Source organism: Primulina eburnea, chromosome 18 (assembly GCF_022965805.1).
Source record: "Primulina eburnea isolate SZY01 chromosome 18, ASM2296580v1, whole genome shotgun sequence".
NCBI classification, from domain to species: Eukaryota; Viridiplantae; Streptophyta; class Magnoliopsida; order Lamiales; family Gesneriaceae; genus Primulina; species Primulina eburnea.
Window position 1 is genome coordinate 30004811 of NC_133118.1, and position 17214 is coordinate 30022024.

At 36.1% G+C, this 17214-nt stretch overlaps 3 protein-coding genes across 5 annotated transcripts; 2 read left to right on the forward strand and 1 right to left on the reverse strand.

Moving 5' to 3' along the window:
• Positions 1 to 3939: 3939 nt before the first annotated feature.
• On the forward strand, positions 3940 to 5711 carry LOC140819694 (GDSL esterase/lipase At1g74460-like). The gene is given in 6 exon segments (XM_073179871.1): positions 3940 to 4263; positions 4389 to 4483; positions 4485 to 4520; positions 4636 to 4875; positions 4988 to 5237; positions 5326 to 5711. Coding segments are annotated over 6 exon segments (1116 nt in total). The 5' UTR covers positions 3940 to 3998; the 3' UTR covers positions 5556 to 5711.
• Positions 5712 to 11458: 5747 nt separating this feature from the next.
• LOC140819520 (agamous-like MADS-box protein AGL65) lies at positions 11459 to 15724 on the forward strand. Of its 3 annotated transcripts, XM_073179645.1 has the most exons (13): positions 11466 to 11590; positions 11925 to 12010; positions 12177 to 12362; positions 12840 to 12899; positions 12996 to 13014; positions 13112 to 13176; positions 13281 to 13296; positions 13399 to 13460; positions 14120 to 14216; positions 14389 to 14439; positions 14550 to 14677; positions 14852 to 15231; positions 15408 to 15724. In XM_073179645.1, exons 3-12 carry the CDS (start codon positions 12178 to 12180, stop codon positions 15210 to 15212), a joined length of 1044 nt encoding a protein of 347 aa, XP_073035746.1. In that variant the 5' UTR covers positions 11466 to 11590; positions 11925 to 12010; position 12177; the 3' UTR covers positions 15213 to 15231; positions 15408 to 15724. The 3 variants fall into 3 exon arrangements, with proteins under 3 accessions (XP_073035748.1, XP_073035746.1, XP_073035749.1); XM_073179647.1 differs by lacking the exon at positions 11925 to 12010 and having other exon boundaries at positions 11459 to 11590; XM_073179648.1 differs by lacking the exon at positions 11466 to 11590 and having other exon boundaries at positions 11616 to 12010; positions 14392 to 14439.
• Positions 15725 to 15772: 48 nt separating this feature from the next.
• On the reverse strand, positions 15773 to 16887 carry LOC140819521 (chlorophyll a-b binding protein 4, chloroplastic-like). Its single transcript, XM_073179649.1, is given in 4 exon segments — positions 15773 to 16054; positions 16171 to 16586; positions 16669 to 16844; positions 16846 to 16887. Coding segments are annotated over 4 exon segments (753 nt in total). The 5' UTR covers positions 16873 to 16887; the 3' UTR covers positions 15773 to 15920.
• Positions 16888 to 17214: the final 327 nt, after the last annotated feature.

Here is a 17214-nt window from a genome sequence, read left to right on the forward strand (position 1 = left end):
TTATTTAGCAGGAAAATAAAATCAACACATCCACCCTCTAACTCCTCTGCTAAGCCGGGCCTTAGCAGGAAAAATAAAAATTCAACCGCCCCCACCCTCTAACTCCTCTGCTAGGTGACACCTTAGCAGGAAAATAAAGAGTCCACCTCGTCATCCTCTAACTCCTCTGCCAGGCGACGCCTTAGCAGGAAAATATATATTCTCCACCCTCACCCTCAAACTCCTCTGCTAGGCGACACCTTAGCAGGAAAATAAAATTTTTCTCCTTCACTCTTCTCCTCTACCAGGCGATGCCTTAGTAGGAAAATAAAATTTCTCTCCTGCCCTCTGCTCCTCTACCAGGCGATGCCTTAGTAGGAAAATAAAATTTTTCTACTTCCCTCTCGTAATACAACAACATTCATGAACTGAAAAGAGGAACCTGATTTTATTGAATATCAACTGATAACGTAAGACAAATTCAGGAACGAAATACATCAAAAATGAAGTAAAGATATTCTCTAAGGTGGTAAGCGTTCTCAGGCCTCTTTTAGAGCTTTACCCAGAGTTTCCATCAGTAGCACCCCCCGAGATCATATGAATCATTCCTCTCGTAGGGTGGTTATCCTCATTCATTCCCCCCCTCGGTTCGACGGGTCCCTGAAGAACATCTTGACCTCGACCTTCCCCTCTCTGCTCCCCGACCCTCTGATTTATCCATGGAGGGCCTTGACCACGTCTAGGAGACGAGCGAGACCTCTGTCGACTCCTGGATGAGGATCCTTCTCGTCTATCCCACGAAGGCAATCTAGCACTGCTCTTAGCCCTTCGCGACTTCTCCCAGCTCTCCTCGGGCTCCCTCACCTCCGTCACCTCGTCACGACTCCTATCCAGAGGAACATGTGATGAGAATTGTCTTCTGTCCCTAGCTTTAATCTCCTCTCTTTCCCCTGCGCCCCTCTTCCTTCCTCCTCTCTCCGCTCCCTCAACTCCACTCCTCTCAGGTCGCTGCTCCATTCTCTTATGCCGCTGGGCATCTTCAAGATTTATATATTTCTCAGCTCGAGCCAACAGATCATCATAGCTCGACGGAGGCTTCTTGACCAGCGACTTGAAAAACTCCCCTCCTCTAAGTCCCTGGGTAAAGGCGCTTATCATGATGTCAGAAGTGACCGCTGGTATTTCCAACGCTACGCTGTTGAAGCGCTGGACAAACTCCCGTAAAGTTTCACCCTCTTGATGTTTCATTACAAACAAACTCAAGTAGTTTTTTTGGTGCCTTTTGCTACTAGCGAATCGGTGCAAGAAAGCAGCTGAGAAATCCTCAAAAGAGCGTATGGAGTTGGGCGGCAAGGAATTAAACCATTGCTGGGCTGACCTCATTAAAGTGCCCAGAAACACTCTGCACTTGACTCCATCTGAATACTGATGCAACAGAGCTGTGTTCTCAAACCTCCCCAAGTGTTCTTCGGGGTCCGTATGTCCATCATATTCTCCAACGTTTGACTGTCGGAAATTTGGAGGAAGCCCCTCTTCCAAAATGGCGAGGGAAAAAGGACTTCCTTTCTTGGGGGCTGCATATCTGTTTCCCAATTGCTGCCTCAGCGTCCGTATTTCCCTCCACATCTCTTCCATCTCCGGATTCTCCTCACTTGGGCGGGGTCGCGTCTCCTCCACCCTACTCTGACTTCCCTCCACATTCTCCTCTCGCTCCTGGCGAGCGGTCTGATCTTCTGCAAACATAGACTCTTGATTCCTCTTCATGGCCTCATCCACTATCCGGGTGATAAATTGACCCAGCTGTTCTAGGGTCAAGTTCCCCACATTCTCATTGGGACGGGGTTGCTCGACCCTGATCTCTTGACGAGGTTGTTCAGTTCTCGTCTCCGGACGGGGTTGTTCCTGCCTCGCCTCAACATGAGACGGTTCGGGTCCCCTCTGAGGACGCGATGACGCTGAGTTAACTCTCCTGCTTCCTCTCCTGCCTACCATCTCTACGTCTCAACTCAAACTTCCCACAGACGGCGCCAAGTGATACTCACGGGAAATTTAGGGTCCGCTCCCAGCAAGTGTCACTAGTCCAGACGCAGGTGTTGAAATTACCCTGAGCCTGAAATCACGAAAAAGATCGTTAGGAGGGGGCTAGGAGGGTGTCCTGGCGTAGCCCCTCCGACGCTCAAGTCAGTGACTGAGGATATATGGGGGGAGCAGCTAAGGGTGCTGCTGAGAACAATATAGTGGATTCGTCTAACTGAACACCCAAACCTGGTATTTATAGGAGAATACCTGTGCCCTTGGTGGGCCTGTCTTCCCTTTGGGCTTGGGATGGGCCAGTGGTAGTGGGCTCATCCCTAGGGGGTATCAATATTTGATTAAGTTTTTGGGATTTGTATATCATGGACAATCATCTCTATTTAAACTAGCATTTGGGGTGAAGTTAGTTATAAGTTTATTATCTTCACATGATATCAGAGTTCAGACTCATCATTATGCATGAGACTGTCTTATATATCACATGCTAATGTCTTGTAAATTCATGCTCTAGTTATTCATTCCTGAACATGAGGAGGTATGTTAGATGTCACATCGACTAGATTAAGTTCTTGAGAGTTGTATATATATAATTGGACAATCTCCTAATAAGCTAGCTTTTGAGATGAAGTTAGACCTAGTCCATAATCTTAATACTCCTGATTTCTTATTGTTTTAACTGTTGTTCGATATTTTTGACATATTTTTGCTCGTGTATACCGCTCTCTAAAATTTCCTGAAAATCTCGAGAAATAAATAGAGTCTTGAGGTAAAAGAAAGGGAAATTTAAAATACAATTTTAGTTATGTAAGTTGACATGTTTTAGATTTATGTCTTGTAACTTGTCAAAGTTTGGTTCTCATTAAGTGAATTTAGATTTTTTTTAATCATTTTTTACCGGAAGCCACTAGATTTGTCGAATATTACTTATTTGAAACTGGTTTTTTCGTACGTAACTCATATGACGCGAATAAAGCCTATGTTACACAAATTAAAATCAATCTAAACAAAAATAAATGAAAAAAATATATAGAAAAATTACACAATATTTCAAAATTGGAGAAGTTTTCTTTTATTTTTGTTTAGGTAGATTTTAACATGTGTAATATATGTTTTATTCTGAATTACGTAGGACAGACGATGCCAAATTAGCAAATTCATTGAATTTTGTGACTTTGGACGAAAAAAGACCAAAATCAAAAGAAATAGTAAATTAGAAGAATAATTTAGTATAGGCATTTTAATTATTTGAATAAATTATATTATATTTTGGAACAAATATAAAGTCATATAGTAAAGTCATATTGTTAGTTTGATAAAATAGATGATGTTTTAGAGAAATCCAAAATTAAACCGTAATAATTATAGGTTGCCCTCAACTTTACGGCTTGATTTATGATATTTTAATAAACTTTTTAATTTTGTGTGAAATTTTTTAATCTTGTTGAACGATTTTCCCTTATCACAAATGAGAACCATAAGAACTTTGGGTCGCAAAACAAAGCCCTTTAGACTTGGATTTTTGCGAATATATTAAATCTCTTACTCTTAATTAGTCATCAAAGGACCAGTACTTTTTCAAAATGCGAATATGTAGACAAAAACTTGTTTGTGAGACATATATCTTATTTTGTGTCATCCATGAAAAAATATTATTTTTATACTAAAAATATTATATATTTTTTATTGTGAATATCGGTAGGATTGACTCATCTCATCGATAAAGATTCGTGAGACTGTCTCACAAAAGACATACTCGAATCGAATATGTATGGTTTGGCTTATGCGGTTGTTACATAAGACAAAGGTAGTTGAAGTTGGTTGAAATCTAGTTCCGTTTGGCCATCAAACTCTTCTTACCTTTTTTGTTTTGTTTTATGCATGCAACCTTGTTAAATCCGATCCGGCGATCCGAACCCTCGAAATTCAAGAACCTCGATTTAGTTCTCTCCATATAACATATAACATCGTCCCTCGTATCTAAATCCATGAGACCTGTCGAGAAAATGTTCGGGATGAGATTCGAAAAGTCAGCGGTGATATTTTGCGTGATCAGTCTCGGGTATTTCATCGACGGACATGAGTGTGAGGTAGTGCAGTTTATATTCGGGGATTCCTTATCGGACGTTGGGAACAACAATAACCTCGCCAAGAGTCTAGCTCGAGCTAGCTTGCCTTGGTATGGTATTGATTTCGGCAGTGGTTTGCCCAATGGCAGGTTCTCTAATGGCCGAACAGTTGCTGATATAATAGGTAACACTGGTCGAGTCAATCTATCCTCCGCCGGGAGTAATTTGGCGTTGGAAATTTAGTATAAAATTTGCATATTCGTAGGTTTCACAACATATTATATAAGGTGATTTGATGATGAATTTCAGGTGATCAGATGGGGCTTGCGAGGCCTCCAGCATTTCTTGATCCATCTCTAAATGAAGATGTTATACTACAAAATGGAGTGAATTTCGCCTCCGGTAGGCGGCGGCATTTTGAATGAAACTGGCTCACTTTTTGTAAGTTGATCAAATCTTTCTGCCTATCCTTATTTTTATTTTGCGAATCACCGACGTTTTTTTAAAGAATTTATATAGATTTCATGGATGATTATTTAGTAAATTTATTGAGTAGATCCAGAGATTCGGGCTATACAAGCAAATAGAACTGTTTCGAGGGACACAAGAACTGGTTAGAGCTAAAATTGGAGACGCTGAAGCAGATAAGTTCTTCCAAGAAGCTCGATACGTCGTCGCGTTAGGAAGCAACGATTTCATAAATAACTACTTAATGCCGGTCTACAGCGATTCCTGGACTTATTCGGATGATAGCTTCAATCAGTATTTGCTGCAAACGCTACAAGACCAACTCACGGTAATTCATTAAGCGATCATGTATTATATACACAAGAATAGAAAAATTTAACACGTTCTCACATGTTTCCATTTTGTCTGTTTGGATTTCATGATATTCATGCAACCTTCAGGTGTTACACGGCTTGGGTGCGCGAAAACTAATGGTTTTCGGGTTAGGTCCAATGGGTTGCATCCCACTTCAAAGGGTATTGAGTTCATCAGGTGGATGTCAAGAAAGAACCAACAATTTGGCTCTAAGGTTCAATGAAGGAGCTGGCAAAGTTGTGGCTAACTTGTCAAACCACCTCCCTAATGCCACCTTCAAGTTCGGAGATGCATATGATGTTGTCAATGATTTAATCAGCAATCCAAACAAATATGGTGAGAAAACATGCAAGAGAGTTGTAGTATATATATCTTATATCAAAATTACATGTAATAATATTTTCCATATATGCATTGACTCTAGGGTTTAGCAACTCGGATTCTCCATGCTGCTCCTTCGGCAAGATTCGACCAGCTCTAACGTGCATCCCGGCATCATCACTGTGCAAAGATCGAAGCAAGTATGTGTTCTGGGACGAGTATCATCCATCGGACAGGGCTAATCAGCTTATCGCAAACGAGTTAATCAAGAAACTTGGATTCGAACCCATAAATCAGACGAATCCTTCGTCTCCCTCACCATTTGGGAATTGATTAAGCAATCGTTTTGTTTGTTATATGAGCTCCTTAGCTTTTTGATAAATAGAGCTATAATTTTCTTTCTTTTTTCCCGTAGATTGGCTATGAGCAAAATGTTAGAGTAGATGTCCAGCGAGCCAACTTGTTGCTTGCACTTAATTGATTTTTATGTAAAAAAAGTCTTTATTTTAATAATATTTTATGATTTTATCCAATGATATTTATTTTATCTGTATACTCATGCGAGCTACATAAATAAAATCCATGAATATACAATAAATACCATGATGTTTGTCTCTCAACATAAGATCATGAAACTTATTAGAAAATGTACTATATATTCTAAACTGGTTCTTAGTCGATTCAGCCACCTAAAATAAGGACAAATGTCTTTTGATCTTGAGATTGACATATGTGATGTAAACGTCATGTTTCATTGATAAGGATATAGAGATACCTATTCATAAAGATGTGTGATCATTTGATATTATACTGAATAACTCTCCCTCGAACTTTCTAAGTGGTTATCACTTATCGATTGGAATAGTTGTTGTGACATGAAATTAACCACACAAGCCAAGCCTTTAAACTCCATTCAAGCCATGAATTCAAAGCTGAATTTGAAGAGCCATGACAGTCTTTTAATGGTGGCTGAATTGGAATAGCCATAACAGTCTTTTAATGGTGTTTAAAGCCCTTAAGGAGGCCATAAACATAGATGTAATGGCCTTGAATGAGAGTCTTTTCATCTCCCCTCCATGAGCCTATAAATACCATGCATGATGACAAAAAAGAAGGCACAAAACATTCTAAAAATTTTAGCAGAAAAATAGCCATACTTTCGAGCTCCCTAGCAGCTATTTTCGAAGCAGCAGCCGAATTCTTGTCCGGTTCGACGCAGTCCAGCAGCTTTCGTGTTCGAATTTTAGCTATCTTTCCCTCAAATCTTGGAAGATTATCATCAGTTAAGTGTGTTTTTGCTATACACTTGCGTACACTTGATTTTCATAGGTGTACTGTTTGATATATATATATATATATATATATATATATATATATATATATATATATATATATATATATATATATATATATATATATATATATATATATACTTGTTCTTCATAAGTATGTCAACATTTGCCTAAAAATACATTATGTATGTATCTTGAAATTCGATCAGGCATGCTATATTTGTTCTTATTTGTTATGAAAATCCTTGAACAATTTGTTGTTGGATATTAGTTATAATATTTGAAAGCATGTTTGAAATATTTGAAATGCACTGTAATGATTTGAATTAGAAATGACAAGGAAATTCCGATATTTGATATGTTTTGTTTAAATATCTAATGCGGTGGAATATAATAACCGTTCTTTTGGCCTCGCCTCTTAGAAGAGTAATATATAGGAAACTGATAAGTAAACCATGAAAATGAGATGATTTTTCAGTGCTATGTTTGTACTTTGTTTATATTCGATTAAACATGCTTACTATTGAAATTATGATAATGTATTCCATCGAAATTATGATAATATATTCGTATAATTATCGCCTTAATATTCGTTATGCCCGATCAGCCCCTATTTATTGAGTATTTCCCAAGTACTCACTCTTTACATTCCCACCCCAGATAAGAACGAGGAACAAATCGAAGATAAAGAACGAGAATAATTTTGGGGATGGTGATCCGATTCAAGATCAGTCTTGTTAATTTATCTTTTAGTTAGATTATCGTATTTTACGTCTCCGCATTTCGTTTCAATCGCATTGTAAAGACGATTATTGATTTATATAATAGACTCCCTTTTGGTTATTTGATGTACTACGTGGCTTGTTTTTATACATTTTAAATTGTTAAACAATGCCGATGTCACGACTCGGTTTCTGGGCGTGACAATAGTCTGCGGTTTAATTGTATACCATTAGTCTTTTGACTCGGGACAACGTGAAGACTCTACATACTAACATGCACTTTGATCTGTTTACCGTCTCTATCGAGAGTCATCAGGTGGCGAGTTTGAGTATATATTTGGAAATACGTATGAATCAATCATTGTAGTCGGAGATTCACTGCTCACTTACGAGTGAAGATATCCTATGTGATCTGGTGAGTTATAGTATAAGGAATCTCTGGCCAAAATAAGACAAGTACAATTTGGAAAGGTGTTTCCTCAGTTGTGCATATCATATTACTATTATTACTCAAAGATACATCACATAATTATCAAATTCATTTTCAACTCTCGAGATACCAATGATTGAATATTCGATCGAGATATAAGAATTGAAGGAACCAGTATTATATTCTATCCATAACTTAAGGTTCATGTAGGCAATATCGGTGATACCTAGGGGATCATGAGGCGGTGCAACTAACGCTCTTACCATGATCCGATGTATATAATCATACTTGAGTTCTAAAGTTCTTGATCAAGGGGTTGATAAAAAAGAATGAGGCTAATTAGGGTAAACCCGGATATAAACAAATGTTGTTCTTAATCACATAAAATTGTGAACTCACGGCTAGTTGTATCCCTAAACTATTAAGGATCAAATAAGTATTGGATTCTATGTTACCATTGAGACAGTCGAATTCAACAAATTGAATTTGGCCACTGTAATTTGATGGATATCAAACAGATTGCTTATAAAGGAGTTTATACGTTGATTTAATATATTGGAAGTTAGTTTAACTTTTAAATAAGTGAAGATAATAGAACTTTTTATTTTATTGAAGAAGTTCACAAAACTAGCAGCTGCAAAAATTTGTCAGTAGAAAATTTAGGCCTTTGAAAGTTTAATTTTTTATTATGTTAACAAGATTTTTATCATCGATACATCAGTGCAGTCTGATCGTCGATCGAAAATATAATGAGTTCACAATTATTTATTAGTAAATTAAAATATACTAATCAAATAATAAAATAGTAGTAGTTGGATGTGAGAGGTTAACCAGTTAATTGAAATTTACCGAGGCTCACCTGAAATTGTTTCAACTATTACCACTCAAACACTGATTTTCATTTGGATTCTCTAAAATTTTGATACATGGATATTAGTTATAGCATAATTTAACCCAAATAAAATGTCTTAAAATTTTGGTAAATAGAAATACTTATAATTCATATTTATAGTTTCAAGTTGACTATGAGACCAACAACAATACCCAAAATATAATTTTTCCTAAAAAAAAAATCAATTCTCTAATAGAGAAAGGGTTATTACTAATGCAACTCGAATAACCTTTAAAAATATATTTTAATGCAACCATGTAGAAAAATATATTTTAAACATGTAAATATGCACAACATAATTAATTAATGCAATTAAAACATTTAATTAAAATACAAAGGAATTTAATAATTTGTATGGATGTGGTTCGCGTAGACCTTCAAATTTTCGGAGCATTACAAATCTAGCTTTTCATTCCAAGACTAAACACATTGGAGTCCAGTTTTGCTTTGTTCCAGAAGTAGTAGAGGAAAGAAGTGTGAATATGCAGAAGGTCCATACATAAGATAATATAGCTGATGTTCTGAATAACCCAGTAAACAAAGATAAGTTTGAGTGATATAGATCATTATGTGGCCTAGCAGAAACGTAAGCAGCGGAAAATCACAAGATTTAAAGGATGCGTGGAGATATATTTGATTCTCGGTCAAATCTCCAAGTGAGAGAAATATCGGCAAAGTATATGTGAACATATGAACACATGGTCCAAGCCATTAATGCATTCACATGCAATTTCAGAATATGTGAGGCAAATGCAAATTCAATTGAGAATTTTGCTTCTCATGTTCACACGTCAGGATGATATTTATAAATAGAGCTCTTCATCATAAGATAAAGTCATCTCGTTCTCAAGTTGAGAATCTCAATTTTCAAGTTTTTCTCTTATCTTAATTATTTCTGTAATATTTGTTAGTTTTTTGTTAACTTATATTAAGAAAGTGTGTTCTATTTAGAAACACAGTGAATTTGCAGGTGGTTTTTACCATAATAATTTTAGGAGTTTTTCATTTAAATCTCGGTATTAAATTTCATTCTTTATTTTCATTTTTATGTATCAAGATTTCGAACCGAGACCAACAAAATTCAATAAAATATCACATTTTATAAAGGAAAAAAATTGTTTTAAATGCTTTATAAATTTATTTATTTAATATATTGTCTATTAAATGCTTTATAAATTTTATATGATCATATCTATATGATTTTGTATTGAGTATTTAATCAACAAACACTACAAGAAACCAAACTTCTGTTGGGGATCGACAGAGAGTTTAGAGGGGGTGAATAAAATCGTTCTTTTTTTTTTGACGTTTTTGCAAATGTGATAGAATATTGTTAGAGATTATAGTTTATCTTGTTCGAATATATTTCCAGCAGATCACAATAACTTGTACGAAAACGATCTGATGGCATAAGATGAAAACAATAAAACAATAGGCAGTAGACAGTAGTTGTTTCTGGAAGTTCGAAGATGAAATCTTCTACGTCTCCCCTTCTTCTAGTTTCCAGAATGTATCACTAAAAGACTTTGGTTTTTACAATACAACTCTTGTACCCACCCACTTCAGTAGGACTTACCCTTCGCCTACTGAAACTCTTAGTTTCGCAACACAAAATAATGAACACAACAATGTTCTGGAAAAGACTCTTTTCTATATTACAAACTCTTCTCAATAAGATGTAGTAACGTGAATAGCTTGTGAAGAGATAGCAAAGCAGCACAAGATGATCTCAGAAGATCAGCTATCTGCTATAAAAAGTGTGCTGCTTTTCTGTATATTTGAGCTTGAAGATAAAGAGTAGTTCTTGATTGCTTAAAATAGCGTTGGATAGGGAATATGTTCCTTGATAATGATAATCGTTGTTTTCTATATTGGATTGATCCTTTAATATAGAGAAACATTGAATCCAACGTCTACAAACAAAACAGATTCTTTGACTTCTGAGTAAATCATTTATATCACTGAAAAAGGGACCATGCAAAAAGCTTCAGAAAGTCTTAGTTTTATACCAAACTAGTAAGGCGCTTTAAATGACTTCGTGCATCATTAATTGGTGTAATTAATACTAGTATTAGGTAAAGTAACGGTACCATTTAAGACTTGTAACTATCAAACGAAAGACGTTAAGTTCTTCTTTCTACTTAAGCTATGTTCTGCTTTTGTTTTCCAAGCCGTTCAATACTCGATAAGTACTACTTCTGTTTTAGCAATACGAGTGCTTCTTCTATTTATGTTGTCTTTTGTTTTTATTATCACGACCTACTAGTTTTGATTCTCATCACCACAATTAAATTAAGTCTAACAACTTCTTTTTAAGATTTTAAGATAATTTTTCTTCTCCAAGGATAACATTTATTCATGTAATGTCAAACTCGAATAAAAAAAAATTTTGTGAAACAATTTTACGTATTAATGTTACGAGGCATATCTCATATCAAACTCACTCTATGAAAAAATATTATTTTTTATGTAAAATATTATTACTTTTCACAATCTATATATAAATTAAGTCAACACGTCTTACGAGTATAAATCCATTATACAATTTCTCAAGAAACTTATCTTTCGAATTATAGAACAATCAGTATTCATAAACCAAATTCAGAAACTTTTTATATTGCAAGTCTATTAATAATTGTTTTAAATATTTTCAATATGATGATTAAAAAAGAAAAAAATTTGTGTGAGGTGATATCACAGATCGTATTTGTGAGACATGCCTCTTATTTGATCATCCATGAAAAAATATTATTTTTTATTATGAATATCGATATAATTGACCCGTTTTACATATAAAGATCACTGAGAACATAGAGACCTGCTTAAAACAATTAGGGCCATATGTGAGACGTGCCACTGAGTAATATAGCCGAGGCTATGATGGAATCAACCGGGCATATGATTAACAAAGAGCAGAAGCTCATGCATTCCCTACACGTGTAAACTATTTCGTCACCTTCTCTGTGTCACACTGCGATAGAGTGACAACGTTTGGTTCGATTCTCCCGCGAGTTTTACCTGCCGAAATCATAGTACCACCTCTTGTCTCCTCCTCTTTTATCCCATCCCCTTATTTAAACCAATCTATTTTCTTTACCATCCCTTGTAAGTTGTAACGATTGCCTTTTCGTTTCTCTCATTTTTTTAATTTTTTTTGTATTATTTTCCCCTTTTTTATCTGTACAAGATGGTTTCCTCTTATGGGTATCCCATTTTTAGGGCAATTACCTCTCGTATTTCTTTATGTGTTGTGTAATTATAGAGTTTAGAGCCACCATGCAAATGGGTTTTAGTTTTTCGTGGTAATACTCCAGTAGGGTAGCCTAAAAAATTTTCTTGTTGGCATTTTTACATTCTTTTTCCCAGGTTGTTTCTTCATATTTTGATCCCTAGTTTGTGGGACAACAGAGGAATCCTGTGGAGGGTGTTTTCCGATTTGATCTTTTTTCAAGGTTGTTTTTGTCTTCTTTCTTTTTTCATGTTTAATCTCCATGATTTGATGAAGAAAAATGGAAGAAAAGATTGGATCTTTGCCTATAAATTTGTATTTCTCTTAAACTTGATGTCTTTGAAGGAATTGGGATGGCCTATATATGTTCAAGTTTTATTGTTTTGTAGGATGGGAAGAGTTAAGTTGAAGATACAGAGATTGGAGAACTTGAGCAGCCGGCAAGTTACCTATGGCAAACGGAGAGCTGGAATACTGAAAAAGGCTCAGGAAATTTCAGTGTTGTGTGACATTGATATTATCCTTCTTATGTTTTCTCCTACAGGAAAGCCATCGATTTTTCGAGGACCTCGCAGGTCTACTTTGAGCATTTAGATTAGTTTGTTTTGTACCATGTGATTGTGTCATGGATTTTTGTTTTATTTGGAAATGCTATCATGTTAAGCTAATAGTACATGTATCTGTCTCGTCATATCCCCTGGTTTTCCTAGAACTTTAGTTTATTCAAAGATAGAACTATGATTTTTAGTGGAACTGTACATAAAATCGAAAACTTTATTCATTTGAGATGAACTTTTCTGCTCGCTGGCGCTGCACAATGCTCGTGTGGCGAAAGAGAATAAATACCATACCTTAATTGCGGAAATTTATTGAATGTGTCTTATTAGATTCTGTAAGCTAGAAAATATCTGAAGACTATGGTTTCATAAGAAAACAATAAGGTCATGAAATGGAAGTTAAAATGCAAGCCTTGGTTATTCATGTTTAAGTAAAACTTTTCAATGTATGATTTGGTGCTAAATACTCACCATACTTATTGTTTTCGGTTTCAGCAACATTGATGAGATGATTGCAAAATATGCTCAACTTACACCGAAAGAAAGGGCTAAAAGGTAAACAGTGATACTTAAGCTCGATTTTGTTTCTGTCAAGTTGAAGGATCGTCGATGCAACTTATTCTTTTTTCCATCTCTATGGCCTTTGAACAGGAGGTTGGAGAGTCTTGAAGTAAGTTCAATGTTTAAGTATGAATCGTGTTCCTTAAATTATTCTTCTTTGGAATAGAGTAATTGAATTTCGCTCCTTTGGATTCATTAAATGATAGACACTGAAAAGAAATTTCAAGAAGCTCGACCAGGATGTTGATATAGAAGAGTTTCTTGATGCAAGGTGGATATTATATCTGTCAACTAATTGTATTTGCTCTTCTTTCTAATTTCTTATCAATTATACTTTCATCTGTTCTGTTTTAATTTTCTTTCTCAATTTTGCAGTACATCATCAATCGAGGTACGTCTCATTTTTCCTTGGATCATCTGTAATTATTAAAATTTGAGCCTACTAGATCGTGGGTCATCCTTTAAATCTTCTCTGGTGATCTGCTACTGCTAGGAAATGCAAAACCGAGTGAGGATGCTGCGTGATCAGCTTACTCAAGTACATAATAGATTAAGGTAAAAGCTAAAATCTTTAGTACATCAAATATAATTTTTAATAGACTTATCTATTAATAGAAGCACATAGGTTCAAAGTTTTAGCCAAGTTTCTATTTCAACTACATGATGATTAACAGTTAAAATCTTAGAGAAACTTATTTTCTTCCCTTGTTGATACTCTGGCTTCTGAAAAATAAAATGCAGTGCTATCTTTATTTCACAACTGCTATCAGAAAATCTTGGGTTGTTGTGATGTAATGCTTGAGTTTATTTCTTCGTAGTTTTATACTCATCCCGGTAACTATCTTGAACTCGTCGCTGAATTTCTTTTAGGGTGCATTTAGGACAATGAATTTGAAATCTATGAATTTCGATTATAGTTTTAGTATTAAAAATGAAACAATAAACGAAATATCAAATTCACACATTAATTATTTACACATTAGTTATATTAATTTGAATGAATTTCAAATTATTCATTGTTGAGTGAACTTGAAATCTATCTTATTTAACATTAAACATTACTAAAATATTTTTAGTGGTAAATTTGAAGTTTATGGTCGCACTACTCTAAACTACAAATACATTTGAAAATATTTGAAATCCATAGATTTGAATCAATTAATCCAAATACAACTTTAGATTTTTGAACTTTGAAGTACTTTTTTTGTCCTCAGCTGGTGGACTAATCCAGACAAAATTGAAGACGTTGAACATCTTAATCAGATGGAGAATTCGCTAATGGAATCTCTCAATAGGATTCACATGCAAAAGGTACTGCATTGATCTCTCTGGTTCAGAAAAATTGAAGAATTTTGAGAAAAAAATTTTGGCATGCTGTAAAATAAGTATAATGTTAATGATTAGTATATGATTTGTTTGGATATTCTGCATGAACTATACCCAATGAAAGAGACTAAAGTAACCTATAGACCTTCTATTTTAGCAGGAAAATTTTGGGAAGTTCCCACTTGTTCCATTTGATTGCACGAGCCAGGTATAAAATCAATCTACTAGTGCAGAGTGCTATTGTTGCTGTTTATTTCTTTCTTTTTTTTGTATGTTACGTGTCATTATAAAAATTTGCGGACACTTGAAAATTTTTAGTTCCTAAATGGGATGCACTTTTCAACGACAACGACTAGTGATCAGCATTGCCAAACGCCGACATGGTTTCCAGAGGGTGAGAGACAACATATGATGCTAAAGAATGAAGCCCATTTCTTGTCTAGTAGGTGAGTGGATCTCTCTGATACGATATCATAAACTATATAGTTGCGACAAATCAAACGACATAAGGATTGATTTGTTCGTAGGAAATTTGATATATTCGTTGAGTTGAAACTTGGATGATTTGATTATTGATTGTTTCTCTAGTATAATATATAGTTTCTGACGTTTCTCTTTAGAGATTTGGAGTGCTCCCAAGATGCGTCCTTCCCATCTTGTTCTAGTTTCTTCGGTGAGGTGAAAGACGATAATCTTGACAGTTCAAGACAACAGAAAAATGATGCACAGAATAGTATTACTATCGACGATTATACGAGCTCCGCTCTGTTGAGACTGCCGCTCAGTGAACAATTTCCATATCATCCATTTGGAAATTTAAGTTTTCCTGATGTCTTGGAGGCCGGGAGGGAGGCAAGTTTTCTTCCTAGTGCTATGGATTATCAGATAAATGGAAATCTTGAACTCCCGAGATCTGTCTACAACAGTTTGCAACATAGTTTAGTTCCTACTTCTGGCTCATGCACCCGTTTCTATGCTTAACGAGACTCCTTATCTTCAGGTCAGTCCTTGTCAATCATTAACACAATTCGTTCTTGTCCGAAAAAATTCTTTTAAGGTTGGTTTGGATGCGTTTATGACTCGAGTTACATTAGCTGCGAGTTCTTTTAAGTCCTGTCCTAATGTTTTCTAGCTAACCTCGACATGTTACTCATGTAAATCACTGATATCTCGCAGCCCCCAAATTAGAAGGAAGATTTAGTTAAAGACTTGGCTCTCAAAACTCATTACTACTCGAGAACGATAAAGATCAACCATTAATGATCATATGCGACTTCAGCTCGTTAAGGCATAGAGGACCTAGGATATTTGCGGTCTCCCAAATCAATAACACATTGGTGTCCGATTCCTGGCATCATTATTTCGACATTTTGCGTTGATACAGTTCTATCTCTACTTATTGTCCGAGATCTTAGTGGATAGAAAAACTTCAAAAGAAATTCTTGTAATGACTTGTTCTAATTGTTCCACGTAAAGATTATATGTTCCCACAAGTGTATTTCTTTAAAGATTGTGATTGATTTATAAGCATAGATAGTCCGTGATTTATGAAACATTACATCAATATTAATTGCCATTAGAATTCCCTGTACATTGAAAGCTCCCTTTGTTTGCAAGTACAGCACAATCTCTACCAAATCCAATGAACATGAAAAAAAAAAAAACATCATACTTCTTTGTGTAATGAAATCAATTAGAGAATGTCTGGATAATGGTGTTGTGCCATGGGTCTGAAAGGTGCTGCAACAGGTTGTCGAATGGCCCTTTTCCAGTTACATTGTGCTGCACAATGAATCCCAAGAATGCCAACATTGCTAGTCTTCCTGCAAATTCATACACAAGTACATTAAATTCCTGATTCCGTCACTGATTCGAAAGGTTAGAAACACGAACATAGGAGACAGTTGATATTTTTTGAACAATCGTAACAGCGTATTACCGTTGGCTATCTCTTTCTCCTTGGCTTCCAAAGAGGGGGAGAAGTTCAAAGGGTTGAAAATGCCTCCGGGATAACCAACTTCATTGGGAGGTAAGCAGTTGTTCTTAAATATGGGATCTTGGTTAACACTTCCTGGGTTCTTGATGTCTTGCCACCTCCTGATCTCGACGTAGTGGAACAGAATAAACTCGATGACGAAGAGGGTCTTTGAGGAGGCGAAGTAATCAGCTTTTCCTGCGTCGTACCATTTCGGAACGTTGATGATTCCGATCGACGTCAAAACTTCAGGCAACAGCATGCCTGCAACGCCGAGCATTGCCCATCGTCCATTCACAAGCTCAGCCTGGACAAACCATCTCAAGTTCTCCGGGTCTTCTGCTAGTCCTAATGGATCAAACCCATTGTCACCTGGAAGACTGAGATAAGAAAACACATAAGAAACAGCTCAGTCGGCCTTAAAAATTTCGACACTAACTCAAGCTCGACTCGTTTGCACACCTGCCGTTAAGGTAGGAGGGAGAAGCCAGCCCCGGCAGCCACTGGCCTTTCTTGGCTTCAACTTTGACTGATCTGTAGGATGAAACCGCCTGTTTCACGGAGACTTCCCGGTTCAATTTTCCTGATGATCCGGTGAGGAACCGGGTTTTTGAAGCACAAGGCCGGAAACCAGCGACAGGAGGCTTGTGTGGTGACAGCGGCCATTTCTCCAAGATGAATTCTTGAACTGGAGAAATTGCGTTGAATGGTTTCGTGGGCTGCATTTGTACGGTTGTTTTTGCTGTCTGATTCGCTTGTGGCACCTGTTCAAGATTGGATTTGAGCCGTTGGGTTGCTAGATTTTTGGGATCCAACGGGTGTGATTCGATGGGATAGCCAAAGGAAATCCATGATCTTATCTTTATCCCATTTGGCAAATCCTCAAATCTCTTTCTTCGCAGCTGTTGGTGTTTTGAGATCACGATGGGCCCTTTCTATGGCGATGGGGATTAAAGATTTGACTGCATTCGCAGTCGTGAACTTTATCCATAAATATTTTTGGTCTTC